The sequence below is a fragment of the Saccopteryx bilineata genome, chromosome 2 (genome assembly GCF_036850765.1).
Source record: "Saccopteryx bilineata isolate mSacBil1 chromosome 2, mSacBil1_pri_phased_curated, whole genome shotgun sequence".
NCBI lineage: Eukaryota > Metazoa > Chordata > Mammalia > Chiroptera > Emballonuridae > Saccopteryx > Saccopteryx bilineata.
Window position 1 is genome coordinate 119,449,762 of NC_089491.1, and position 14,490 is coordinate 119,464,251.

At 39.2% G+C, this 14,490-nt stretch overlaps 2 protein-coding genes across 5 annotated transcripts in view; one reads left to right on the forward strand and one right to left on the reverse strand.

Moving 5' to 3' along the window:
• The window catches only part of CEP83 (centrosomal protein 83), a 104,644-nt gene extending 99,113 nt beyond the window's left edge, over nucleotides 1–5,531 (forward strand). For all 4 annotated transcript variants that reach the window (XM_066257742.1, XM_066257743.1, XM_066257744.1 and 1 more), the window contains 3 exons: nucleotides 1,977–2,080; nucleotides 3,752–3,941; nucleotides 4,871–5,531. In XM_066257742.1, coding sequence (XP_066113839.1) covers nucleotides 1,977–2,080; nucleotides 3,752–3,941; nucleotides 4,871–4,975 — 399 coding nt within the window. In that variant the 3' untranslated portion in view covers nucleotides 4,976–5,531. The remainder of the gene's footprint in view (nucleotides 1–1,976; nucleotides 2,081–3,751; nucleotides 3,942–4,870) is intronic.
• An 862-nt stretch (nucleotides 5,532–6,393) lies between these two features.
• PLXNC1 (plexin C1) overlaps nucleotides 6,394–14,490 on the reverse strand; it is a 168,415-nt gene continuing 160,318 nt past the window's right edge. Inside the window, exons 28-31 of the mRNA XM_066257745.1 lie at nucleotides 13,428–13,575; nucleotides 10,238–10,378; nucleotides 10,079–10,153; nucleotides 6,394–8,886 (exon numbers count right to left, since the gene is read on the reverse strand). Of these exons, the coding sequence (XP_066113842.1) occupies nucleotides 8,782–8,886; nucleotides 10,079–10,153; nucleotides 10,238–10,378; nucleotides 13,428–13,575 (469 nt within the window). The 3' untranslated portion in view covers nucleotides 6,394–8,781. The remainder of the gene's footprint in view (nucleotides 8,887–10,078; nucleotides 10,154–10,237; nucleotides 10,379–13,427; nucleotides 13,576–14,490) is intronic.

A 14,490-nucleotide genomic window follows, 5' to 3' on the forward strand; every position in this document is an offset into this window, starting at 1 on the left:
CTTATTGGGATTAAATAAGGCACTTAGGAAATGAAGAAAACTGAGACTGGGTCTGATGTTTGATTGAGCTTTGAGGAATCCCAATGTTTAGAAGCTGATGAGATAAGGATGAGACTGAGAGTGGCCAGTATGGTATAAAGAAAACTATAAAAACATATTGACCACACCAAGTGTTGACAGGGATGTGGCGTATTGGGAACTCATGGCTTGCTGGTGGGCATTTAATTAGAACCACTTAAGAATACTAAAGCTAAAACATGTATACTCTGTGACTCACTCCTGGGTATATATGCAAGAGAAATGAGTACATATATCCACCAAAAACATGTTCAGGAATGTTCATAGAAACTTTATACATAATAGTCTCAAAATGGAAACAGTGTAATTTTCATCAAGTAGGAGAATGTGTAAAATGTGGTATATGTGTAAAATGGATGACAATATAACAGTAAAAAAGAACTGTGACATGTAATTCATTGCATTGTCACATAGATTGTGTTGAACAACAATAGAAAATCCAAACACAAAAGAGTCTCTTCTGTATGGTTTCCCTTCTTTGACATGGGTAGGTGGATGGAGAGCCCTAAATTACCCATTAATGTATAAATCTATACTTGAAATTAAGGACAGGAGAGTGGTTCTTTTGACGGAGGCTCAGGGTGGTCCTCTGGGTGCTGGAGGCTGGGCAGCCAGGGGGAGCATGAGAAGGAATGCCCACAGCAGTGTCAGTTCCCCACTGGAAGTAACCAAGATGACCCTTTACAGTAGACTGGTGAATATAGTAAACTATGTAATATCCCTTAGTAGAATATAGTGTGCAGCAATGCATCAGTTCTACCTGTAAGCAACAGCATGACTAATTCTCACAATATTGAGTGAAAGAAAAAAGTCATTTGTAAAAGAATGTACATTCTGATTCCATTCATATGAAATTCAGAAATGGGCAAAACTAAACTGTAGTTTGGAAGTAACTTAGATGTTACCTTTTCAGAGGACCGAGGGTTATTTCTGGTTTAGCGATGCTGTTGACCTGAGTCACAACACCAGCGTTTGCTCTGGTTGTATATTTTGCCTTATATTATACTGCAATAGAAAAAGTAAGAAAAAACAAATACCTAAAAGGTCTGTAGCTACTAAAGGATATGCAACATTTATAGGGGTTTTCCTGTAAAAAATACAACCTGTTTATAAACTGAAAAAAATCTTACTTTTATTTATGTACTACTTAAATTTTCCCGTTGTAAAGTTTATTTATTTATATTTATTTATTTTTACTATTTAGAGAGACATACTTTTAAACTGAAATGCATCCATAATCTAGCTTAGCTTTCTGATCCATTAATTTACTGTTTTGGTAGCAATTTATCTATTGGCAAACATGCTTTTTAACTTTAAATTTTGTTTTATTTAGTTTTGGGTTTTTTTTTAAACACATACTATCTTCTGTGAAAAGGAAGAGCTCAGGATTCCTTATCAAGTAGTAGGCAAACTCGTTAGTAAAATTTGACTCGTTCCCTTTTTAGATGTTTTTATTTGCAGCGAGTTAGTTATTGATAGCACTTTTCCTATTTGGCATTCCTAATAGTTCTGTTGGTCACATTGAGGATATGAGATGGATCTGTGCTTTATTATCTTTGCAATTTTCAGTAAGAATCATATCTACTAATCTTGGTTCCTAGTAGTGACTGAAAATTCTCATCTCTAAATAGAATTGTTTTGGTGACTAAAATATTCACTATTACATCATTTTGTTCAAATAGGAAAAAAACTTGATCTGTCATGGCTCAGTGGATAAAATGTCCACCTGGAATGCTGAGGTCGCCGGTTCAAAACCCTGGGCTTGCCTGGTCAAGACACATATGAGAAGCAACTGCTACGAGTTGATGCCTCCCCACCCCCCAAAATCAATAAATAAAATCTTTAAAAAATTAGGAAGGAAACTGTATTCACATAGTGGCTCATATTTCTCTTTCTAGAGAAAATCTCTTCATGAAAACAAATTGAAGAGACTGCAGGAGAAAGTAGAAATCTTGGAGGCAAAGAGAGAAGAATTGGAAACAGAAAATCAGGTGTTAAATAGGTAATGTGTTTGTATATGTATATACCCCATGTGGTTGTTTTGAGATTATAGAACTTTGTTTCTGGGCATAATGTACTTTGTTTTCTTGTTAAATTTACATTTAACTATTCATTATTCCCCCCCCCCCCCATTCCCTGGACTGAATAGTCCTTCAAGCCAAAAGGTATCAAACACATGCTAGTGTTTATGTTATGGCTGGGACTGGCAGAAAGGGTTCAGCACTCTGGTACAGTGATTGGCTTTGGTAGCAGGCTCGTGTGAGGTCTTGCTGTTGTGACAATGGTGGTAGTGACTGCGTAGTGCTAAGATTGTAGCTGCAACTGTGAATCAGAGATCAGTTTCTCATTTAGTGTGGAAAAGTATTACTGGGCTATAACTTGTGGTTTTTCATGTCATGGAAGGGTAATTAGTAATCTGCATCATTAATATATTTTCCATATTAAGTAAGTGATAGGGGCGTTGTATGACCCATTTCATTCAAGTTCATAAAAAAAATTGCAAATTAGGATAGCCTTCAGCATTTAGACTGTATCAGACTGTCCTATAATGGAAATTGCTTATAATATCAAGTAATGGTGTTTTATCATGTGCCCTGGTCTTCTTGCATGTATTTACCAAAATGTGAAGTTGTTTTTTTGTAACAACCAAGCGGTTTCTAGATGGTGGAATGAATGCCAACTAATACCCTGTTCCAAAGTAAGATGCCACCAAATTCATTTTAAAGCAAAATTCAACTTACTACTTCTTTCATAACCATTAATTTTGAAATATTATCAATTCAAGATTGGGCAGCTATGGCACAGATCGAGAACTTTGAGTGGTTTTGAAACTACACTGCTCACCAAAATTAGGGGATCAGGGTCTGTGCAGGTGCAGATACTCCAGTACTTCCAGCCTTGTGTATAGTGCATCTTCACCAATGAAATAAAAGTTGGTTTGCATCTCATTTGCATAGTAAAACAACTTTCTTTGACTTGTTTGCTTTTCTAATGTTCCTATTTAATAAAAAAGTAATCAAACACTGCTTTTTATTGCTTCATATTCATTTTGAAAGATCCCCTAGTTTTTGTGAGCAGTCTATATTTGATTACTGGTATGACTGATGGCCAGGAAATCCATGTCCACAAAGATGATCTGTGAAAGCTTGAAAAGTTAGCTTTTTATCTATGTCATTTTCCCCTAAAGTTAGGACTTCACTTTTGTCATTAGCTACATTTTTAAAAATTAGATTGAACAATATGAAATTCCCTATATTTGACCCTAGTTCACCTAAAAAAACAGCAATTTTATGAGATTCAACTTAGTGGGCCTTTTTGTATTTGTTTGAGTCCTTCTGTAAAATAAGGCATCGTTTGGTTTTGTCTCCTTGTAGTTTCAGGATTCATAGATTGGGGGAGAGGAGTAGAAATGAAAATAAAAGTATCAAGAGATTGATTGACAAACTTAAATTATGTTGGTAGCCTGCAGTGCAGTGGTGACAATACATATAATTAAGATGTCATTTCACGTTTCTGTTTATCTTTCTTGATAAACAGAATTACATATATATTACTATACAGATACACCATATAATGTCGAAGTAATTCTCTTCCTATATGAACTTCTGTGAATCTTACTGTTCAATAGAGTATAACTGTATTAAAGAACAGAAGCACTTTTTTTCTTTTCAAGACAAAATGTTCCGTTTGAAGAATATACAAGGCTTAAAAAAAGACTAAAGGACATACAGAGAAGACATAATGAATTTCGAAGTTTAATTTTGGTTCCTAACATACCTCCAACAGCATCCATCAATTCTGTTAGCTGTCAGTCATCAGCTGTGGTTCCTGGCATGGAACTGGCCTTCCCTCCTCATATGAAGGTATGAGCATTTGTTTTAGGGAAAGGGTTAGGCAAGCATTTCTGTTAAGTTTATACCTGTTTAACAGAATTAAAACCTCAAATCTTTCTTAACCTGATAAAGTTGCTGAGAAGCAAAGTGGATATGAATATATTCTATCCTCTAATGATGGTGGTAGGAGTAAAATCTTCTATTAAGCAATTAAAAAGAAGGAACTCAATTGAGTGTTTGAGTAATCTAGACTAGAGTATGAATACTGACTTCTACTGAGCATTAACTAATGTACTGCACTATGCATTTTCCATCCAGTATTTTATTTACTCCTAATGAAAAATGCTTTGAGGAAAGGTATTATTATTCTCAATTTACTGGTGAGAAAACAGTCAGAGAAGTGAAGTGACTTCCCCAAGGTCATAGCTAATAATTGACAGAGTTGAGTTTCATTCTGTATCTGTCTGGTTCCAAAAATCTGGGGTAATTCTATTGTATTAGGTCCTTGAGATACTGAAAGACTCAAATTGGTTGGATGATTTTCAGAAAATTAACTATTAATAAGTAATTATATTTCATAATGATGAAAGATTCCAGATCAAATGCTTTGTTTATAATAAACTGCTATTAAACTCTAGTCTTATTAGAAAGTTGTCATAGAAGTACATCTAGGCCGTGCATGAGTATTTTCTAGTTCACTCCCTGGTGGATTTTGCATCTAGAGAAGGATAGATTTGGGGTCCTGCTTAAGGCTAGAGTTTGAGGCAGGAAAGAAGCAAGGACTAGTTAGTAGTCTGGCCCACGCCGCTGTATTCTGGACTGCTAACATGGTCATCCTCTCCTTGCTAGATGTGCAGACAGAGGCTGATGCCTAAGTTATTTTTTCACAAGTTTTTCTACGTCTCTTTTTCTGAGCCTTTTCTGGGTTTTTTTTTCTTCTCTTTTTCTGTGCTTTTAAGGAGGAACAGCATCAAAAGGAACTCGCTCTTCTTCGTAAAAGACTAGAAGAACTAGAAACAACGCAAAGAAAGCAACTAGAGGCATTTGGATCAGCTGGGGAATGATGTTTTTTGAGAAAAGGCAGATCGAAAGGGAGGAAATCAGTGACTCAATAAAGCTTGAAGTTTTAACGTATGTGGCATTGCGATACTTTATTTCTGTTTGCCAGAACCCTTGAGTTTGCCTCAGGCAAAGGTGCCAGCTACATGCTATACTGCATGTATGTCGGATTTTAGGATTATGCTATTGACAAGTGAAGCATTAAAACAGCTTCAGAGATAAAGTATTTATTGATTATTCTGAGAATGTTCAAAAGAATAAAAGGAACTAATTAGGTAATCAAATTTAAAAATTTTATTACTTTGTTGAATTTGGGGGGCATTTTGCCTGAAATGTGCCCATGTTGAATTCCTTCTTTCCCTTCTTTGAGTTGCTTGGCAATAACAGGGTCAGTAAACATTTTCTGGTTTACTATCTACAAGAATTCTAAACCTCAGGTCTTGAAAAAGATGACAAGGTCAGCATAAAAAGTAAAACAAAGGTATCTAAATATAAAACACTACCTTTTCTAAAATATGTGTATGTATTTATTAAAGAGCTTAATAAATATTTTTCTATCTAGATATATTGTCTTGTGTTTTTCTCCCAACCACTTCTATCTAGCTGTATTGTCTTGTGTTTGATTTTCTTTCAACTATAAGTGTATATTTAGCAATGTAGAAGATCTCAATGATTGTGACTTTTGGGTTAGAATAGAAAATAACATTTAGATAATTACCATATTTCCCCATGTATAAGATGCACCCCTTTTCGAAAAATTTGGGGTCTAAAAACTGGGTGCCTCTTATACAGTGGTTGTAGATTTTTTTTACTTGCATTTCCCGCTTTTTCGCAAGGATGAGGAGTTGTGTGAATTTTATGATGAATAAAATTTGAGTTCAGTAACTTTAATACATTTTTTCCCCCAAATTTGGGGGCCTGGAATTAAGGTGTGCCTTATACATGGGGGAATGCAGTAAATCCTGTAGCTTTCTAAAACAGGGTCATTTACTGTAAAACTTTGCCTCCCATTGCTGTGGATCTAACCAAATTACCGTGAATGTTATATTTCTGTACATCCCAAAGTATACCATCATTTGGTTTTTTTATGTAACACCATCTTATAATGGAATTCTGCTGGAATAACTTCATGTCAACAAGGCAAAACTCAAGTCTGCCAAACCAAGTGAAATGTCCACTGTCCAGAAGTCTTCCCTATCAAGAGTCTAAATTGATAGTGGAGGCTAGCAATGTTTTTGAGAAGCTCTTAGCATCATTTAGGAAACTAGATTTACTTTGCTATATAACATAGCTGCTTTTCACATAGCGTATACAGTGACATCTTGTTCCTGAAAGATAAAAAATAATTTTCCTGGAGCCACTTTGAATTAAAAAATAAATCTATTATAACTAGAAATTTTGAAGAAAAAAAAAGACAAAGCAGTCCATATTTACATCAAAATGTTTATTTTTGGATATAGACATTTAAAACATTCATCTCCAAAAACAGCTTCAATCAGGTATACAATAAGAAATAGACTTTAAATCCCTAATACAGAAAAGGTAACAGAATTCATTTTTAAATGCTGCTGTAGACACTAGTGTTAGGAAAAAAAAGTTTATAAATGATTTTGCACCAAAAAAATATGCAAAGAAACTTGAAAATAGAAATTGTTTGCCATTTGTTTCTCTGGTTGCTCTTTATTAGACCCAGTGACTGATTGTCTTCAGCACACATCTGATTTGGCCATTCACTGCGTTTGGCTAATGGGATCCAAAATACGGTCTAGACAGTGCTTTTTCACTGGAGGATTGACAAACACGCTACACATATTAGTGAATCTTCACACCACCTCAGTGAGGTAGGACAGAAAGAAATATACAGAAATTGAGGCACGAAGAGGTAAGTGACTTGCCCAAAGTTCCCAGCAGCATAGTTCCTGGTAGAGGAGGCAAGTCTCCACACAGGACTGATGTGCCAGAGAGCTGGACAGGGACACCCTCATGCAGCTTTGACTAAACTCAGATAAAGCTGTTGCTGTTCCTCTGAGTTTTCTTAGCATTTCTGTTCCCTAAAGAAGGGGACGTCTTTTGGGCAACTCTCCTACCATTGGCTCTCAACTCTCCTGCTGTTGTTCTTATGAACGCCTTTATGTCAAGACTGTGGCAGCCTTTGATGGGGGCCAGACCTCTTACCTGTATACTTAAAAGTAACCTATTTGGTAGTATTTTCGAGGTGTGTCCATTGGACAGACAATGGTCAAAAGTGACGGGGTTGGGAAGGTCCCTGTCAGGGTGATACTGCTTATTTTCTCTGATCAGTTTGTGGAGGGGCCACCTCTCACTCTTTACCAGATATTGAGGAGCGAGATAAATTGCATTTATCTAAGACAAATTCACATTTCAATGCTGATATCTTGTACAGTGTTGGTACATGATTTTAAGGAATGTGTGATAAATGTTTTATTTGCTACTTGAAAAAAATTTTTTCCCTCCATCCGGGGTTTGGAGCACTGAAAGTAAAAGGTGCCCAAGTGAAAGGGAAGTTGGAGAGTCGCCAATTACACTTTTTACTTCGGACGTACTAGAAGGAAAACACAGTGGTATTACAACTGGTCGTGAGCAGCAAAAATTCAGGAATAAAAAATCAGCAATAAAAAGACTACAGTGTAACTGGATAGGGAATTCTTTAAAAAGAAAGGCATGAATAAAATGAGTGCTTCCAATTCTTTCTCTTGAGGAATACTTTCAAAAAGTACATAGTAAGACTAAGATAACAAGTTTAATACTAATATTTTTCAGGCCTTGGGCCTCAAATATATATATTCATATATAATACTCCAGTGTGAACAGCAATATCATGAAATGTAAAATGTATCTCTTTTTTTTAAATCACACACAAGTATTTATAACCACAGGGCTCACCAGAACTCTAAAGCAAGGAGACACTAGTACAGAAATGTAGGGTGAGGGGAGTGAGTTACTCTTCCACAGATCTGATCAAAGTTTTAAGACAAAAATAAACTAGTGATTTTTTTTTAAACACCCAACACATCCACTATCAAATACATTTAATTTAAAAAAAAACGGAAAGAAACATACGTTAAGACAAAGTGTTTAGATAAAACGCTGTTGCCTTTAAATAAAGCCTACTCACTCTCCTTGCGTTAGAGCTCAGTGACGTGGAGGTGAGTTTGATGGAGTGCAGTTGGTGACCACTGAAAAACACGAGCCCTTTCAACAATGTTGCAACACTGTTAGTTTTTGGTTTTAAAACACACACACACACTCACAAATGCTAAGTGTACACACTACCAAAATCTGCAGTCAAGTTTCCCAAGAACTACTGGGGAAAGTTTCAATGCTGCAAATCCTCGAGGTTGCCCCAACACCTCCACCTTGTTTCCAAATGACTCATTTCACATTTTGTTTTGATCACTGGCACTGTCCCTTTTCTGCAGAGGTGCAGTGTAGTCACAAGTGCTACATAACTGTAGTTTTCAAGCAAAACCACTTAGATCATTGTGCTTAAGTGGAGGCTGTAGTTACAATACTGACACTTGCTTACTGGCCCTGTATGCTCTGTAAACAAGGAGGCTGTTTGCAACAACCACTTCAACTGTATTTACAGACAGGTTCCCACAGTATACATGCAGGCACAATAGTTGGTATGCTTTCTAAAAGCTGTGCGTGTGCCGTGGTCTCTTAAAGACAGTGCTCAAAGTGGAACCTATGTGCAAACTTAAAAAATGAACGACACAGAGTAGCTCAAGCAGCCATTTTGCTCCCAAGTCTGAAGAACTCTGCCAGGTTAAGCCAGGGCCCAGAGTGCTTACATCCACTTGCATTTCTTCTTTTCATCAAATAAGACTTTTACATGCAAGAGTTGTTTCTGAGCTTCTTCCAGCCCTCGTTCTCTTTCTAGTTTATTTAGAATCTGTTGACAATTAGAACAGTTATTTTAGATATTGTGGTTTTAGTGTTACAATTTATTTTATATATATATATATAGATAGATAGATATATTTTGCATTCCTGATGCTGTGAGTGGTAAAATCTGTATGAAGCAGATGCCAACGTTTTCTTCGATCATTTACATAAGTCACTTTGCAAGTTGTTTAGCTAAGTCATTATCGCAGGATCAACAACACTTTGGCTTAAAATAGAAGCTTGGCAAGAAATACCAATTGTTTGCTTACAAATATGGGGCCAGACCTCCAGGGCCCTGTTTTATGCATTATGTCACAGCCATTCCAAGCACAGCAAGCATTTCTGGGCAGCCAACATGCAGGCAAGTTTTTCTTCTTAAATGCAGCAGGCAGGGGCATCTTGGTCAGAGATGAGTATTTCCCTTCCCTCCCCTCCCATCCTGGGCAGTCTAATCCCTCCTCTTCCCTCCCCTCCCCCACCCCTCCGTTCCCCAGTGCTTCCCTTCTAACCCCTGACCCCTGGAAAGAAGGATGCTTATCATGTTTAAGGAACTCATTGCCTCTACCCTACCTTAGCTCTTCACTTGATCTTCAAGGAGCAAATGGAATTGGTGAGCTATTCTCACCATTGACATGGATAGCCTGTCCCAGCATGACTGAGTAGGGGGGAATCAGGGAAGGGGGTATTAACATATATTTGGAAACAATGCATCTGATGACTGTCTGTGTGAATTCCCAAAGAAAAAAAATCCAGATTAAGGAGAATTAGTCATTATGGAGAATGATTTACTGAACTTGTTGCTTCAGTAAACGTCATACTTTCATATCATGATTGAATACAGAATCCAGGCAGTTTAACAAGCTCAGCTCTTCATTTTAGCAGGTTACAATCGAGCATAAGCTGGCCCCAGTGGATAGGACCACTACTTACTCATCAAAGCCGAGCTGAGTCAGTGTGGCTGTAGGCCCCATGAACTCAAACGTAAGCTCGGGCTGGTGCAAAGGAGCAGCATAAAGCTGTAAGGGGGCAGCAGCATGTGCGGGTCCGGCCCAGTGCCAGGGTTCCCCCTCAGGTGCCCTGGCCTCCCGTTCCTGCCATTGGGGAGGCCAGAGCTGTCCTGGGACCCACAGAATGCTTGGTAACCAAATCCTGGTGACTGAGTCATACCAATTTTTAGAAATATCATATAAAAATCTTACCTCATCAAAATATTTTACGATGTATTTGTAGATTTCTGTCAAGGCCACTTCTTCATTAAATTCATTTTCATGTTTCTTAAAGAGAGAGGGCTTGTTGAGAGATTCCAAAATGACTTAAAAAAAATAGCCAAATATTTTATTTCTACTTTCCAACAATACCTTAGATTCCTGAGTTAAGAATTCTTCCATTTCTGAAGATGATAATGGAGGCAAATCCCTGATTGCTTTGTAATAAGATTTGACTTCCTCTTTGTAGGTTGGGATATCCTTGGCATAGAGAAGTTTATTAGTTGGTGCTTCCTAAGGGAAAAAAAAAAAAAAGTAAGCGACACCACCCAAAGAGTAAAAAATCCTGGGGGATTGATAACAGCACTAACGCCGCTGAGCCCTCTCCCTGTTCTCCTCCCGGTGACGGGCCTCGGCATGCAGGCGGCCTTCATGAATGTCGGCTGAGTGACTGTTACCCAGAGAGTTCTGGTGAGTCACTGTTATGTTCAGGCAGATTAAATGCTAATAGATTCTGCCTTCCTCTCATAAGAGAACTAAAATTATTATTTTTGCATGATTTGAGTTACTATAACAATGGAACTTACCTCAATCATACTTCATTGCTAATGGCTGTAAGAAGCGTGAATTAAAACATTTGCTCTCATCCTCACCCACCAGTGAATTTTGGCATTTGTAAAAGATTTGATTGTGTGTCTAATTGAGCCCTTTATGTAACCATGAAAGTGGTCATTTTTGTGGCAGATTTTTCTGCTTGTCCTGTTTATTTTAATAGATTGTAAAGATCTTCTGGGGTCCTCAGGGAAGCATGTGGTCATTAGTATTGGTGGAGCTGATATCTGATTTTGCAAAAGTTCCCTGGCAGTTTGAATGGTTTTATGTAATTATCACTGGTAATATTAAAAAAGTAAATTACTTTATTTTAAAAGTTGTTATTTTTCAAAAAAAAGTTTTAAAAATTCTACTCAGGGAAGATAGATGAGTTAATAATAGGGCTGATGTCTCAGGACATTTTAAAAGGTGTTGATGGCTTGAATGGCCACGTCAATGGCTTGGTGAATCATTCTAGACAGTGCCTAGACCAAGATTTTTTTCACTTGTCAAGTAAAACTAGAACCCACCAACCATGCAATTACTCTTTAAAGAGTGATTATTGAGGCAGACACTGTGGGCAGGCCTTGAGCATAAAAGGGTGAGGAAGACTGGTTCCTGCTCTTTAGAAGCTTACGATCTAGTTGAGAAGACAGATGTACACAGTGCTTACTGTGGTACCAGTAACTACCAGCAGGATGAAGAGTAAAGGAAAGGAGTTAGAATTGGGCAAAGCAGGGGTCATAATAACTTGGTGTGATCTTAGGCAAGATTTGTAACCTCTCAGAACATCAATTTCCTCATCTATAAAATAAGGGTAATATTAACTACCTTATGTTCTTGTGAGGATTAATTGAAATAGACCAAGAACATAGTAAGCAATAAACCAAGCCAATTTTTACTTGAATAAACAAGCATTTAAGTGCTAAAAAGAAATTTACTGGTCAAATGAAGAAAGCGTGTGGGAACTACATCAGGGCAAAAGTCACAAAGGAGGTATATTTAGGTTGATCTGAGTTTCCTACAATTTCTGGTATGCTTTTAATATGTTGAATGAATGAAATGCTTGTGAGTGAACAAGTAGGATTTTACTTAGACGGATTATGAGACAGGAAGGAGATGAGCAAAGGGATGTGAACACAGGTTCATGGTAAACCTGGGAAAGTAAAAGCTGTCACACAGAGGCACACGGGAAGGAAATGGGAAAGCCAGAACAGAAACTAGAAGCCAGCTAGAGAGCGCCATGGTCGATGATGGGAGGTACCATTTTTAAAGCTGACAAGATTTGATCTGTGTTTTGGAAAGATAACCTGAGACACAGAAAAGGAAGAGTTGGGGAGATGAGAGGGACAGCAGGGCCAAGGGCACCTGTTAAGAGGCCGTTACCCCAGTGGAGAGGGCGTGGAAAAGGGGAGGGCAGGGGGGTGAGAAGGAAGGGACAGGCATTTTAGAGACCCAAGTGAGGAGTAAACAACTGGGCAGAAAGGTTGGAAGGAGGAACCTCTTCCTGAGGGAGCCAAAAGAAGGATTCCTCCCTCAAGATTCTACCTTGAGAGACTAGGCAACGTGAGGAAGACAAAGTAAAAACAGGTCTGTCTTGCAGAAATAGTGGTGATGGGGAGTTTGGATTTCGACTGGGAGACAGCGCCTGAGAGACATCGATTCTGCTTCATCGCGGGCAGTCAAGTCCTGCTACCCGAGAGCCACCGCTCGGCTGTGAGAGGGTTTCTGAAACCCGTCAGGTACAGGTACTGCTCAGTGTAACATTGTGGAGTGCTGACTAGGAAGAGGGTTTCTGAAACCCGTCAGGTACAGGTACTGCTCAGGGTGACACTGTGGAGTGCTGACTAGGAAGAGGGCTTCTGAAACCCGTCAGGTACAGGTACTGCTCAGGGTGACACTGTGGAGTGCTGACCAGGAAGAGGGTTTCTGAAACCCGTCAGGTACAGGTACTGCTCAGGGTGACACTGTGGAGTGCTGACTAGGAAGAGGGTTTCTGAAACCCATCAGGTACAGGTACTGCTCAGGGTAACACTGTGGAGTGCTGACCAGGAAGAGGGTTTCTGAAACCCGTCAGGTACAGGTACTGCTCAGGGTGACATACTGTGGAGTGCTGACTAGGAAGAGGGTTCCTGAAACCCGTCAGGTACAGGTACTGCTCAGGGTGACACTGTGGAGTGCTGACTAGGAAGAGGGTTCCTGAAACCCGTCAGGTACAGGTACTGCTCAGGGTGACACTGTGGAGTGCTGACTATGACCAGAACATCTCTTTCAAAGTCTGCTCTGCATTTTTATCTTTCTTGTTCTCAGGGCTTCTATTCAGCGAAGAAAACCACAGTAAGAACAATATTGATGTTTTGATTATAAATTGGCAAACTGGTAGTGCTAGAAATCTTGGATAAGGTTTTCTTCCCCCCAAATAGTTTGTAATATTCAGGTAGCCTCTTTTTAGGTATATTCAGATGTAATTAATTCAGGCCAATTTCAGTAGTTTCATACTTTGAATTTATAGTTTATTTGTGTCTGCAGAATGTTTTATACTTTGTGGTAAAAAGTTCTTCAACAGGGTTGGGATATTCGACTATTTTGGTTTTCACTTAAAAAAACTAGATTAAAATAGAAATAAATGAGATAGATGTTAAAGCAAATTTTCGATGACCTTTAGACCAACTGTTTATTATTTGAACGTTTATAAGAAAGACAGCTTCCCACTCACAGGCATGCACACCAGCAACCCTGCAGCTGGCCTTACCTTGCCGAGTTGCTGCTCTGTGAGAGAGAACGCATCCATGAATGCCTGGGCGATCACTGACAGACAGCTGTCTATGTGTGGCGTCTTCTTAATGTCAAAGACAAACTGAGGGTTCTTCAGGATATTTACCCAGAAGCGAAGGGGAAGGCTGTTTGAGAGAGAGAGAGAGAGAGAGAGAGAGAGAGAGATTTCTTTTCATACACAGCCATTCCTATGACGCAGATGCTCTGTTTATCAATTTGCACACGGGTGTGTTTGTCCTTGTTATGGAAGTGTGCAAGTCAGCTTTGCCAAACATACTGAGCCAGGATGGTACCGTCACTCAGAACAAGAAAGAGTTAAGCTGACAGCTCCTGGGAGGGAGGACTGGCCGAGAAGTCTGAAGGTGGCTGTGGACAGGGCAAACTTTCTGATCCCAGGTTATAGCAGATGGTGACGGCCAATAAGATCATCTCAGCATATCTCAGAACTTGACCTCTTCTCCCCTAAATGCTACACCCTAGCCTAAACCATCTTCTCTCACTTGGATTACTACCTGCCAGCTCCTGACAGCTCACTGTCTCACAGCTACCAGCAATCCTCTTAATGCAGAACCAGATCGGATCTCTCCTCTGCTCAGAACTCTGCTTCCCTTCCTCCTCCAGCTAAAACCCTGCATGATGGGCCGGACCCTCTGCTCCTCCTCCTCACCTCACTCATTCCTCCTGCCTCCTTGCTGTTCTCGCTTGCAGCAGGCAAGCTTGCCCCTCAGGACTTTGGCTTTTGTTGTCTGTTCTTCTGAAACTATCTTGCCCCAGAGAGCCTCGCTGGCCTCCTGCATCATCAGCTCTGTGGCACTTCCGACCTCCCCCCCGCCCCGTCCTGTCACTCTCTGTCCCCCTTTCCCGCTTGGTCCACTGCTCCAACCACCTCCTAATACACTACAGTGTACCTGTGTATTTCTGTCTCCATCTGTGGGAATGCAAGCTCTGTGAGAACATGGATTTTTGTCTGTTTGGTTCATGTCTGTGTCTCCAGCACCTAGTAGTAGTTGGCACATAGTAGGTACTCAAATAAATATTTG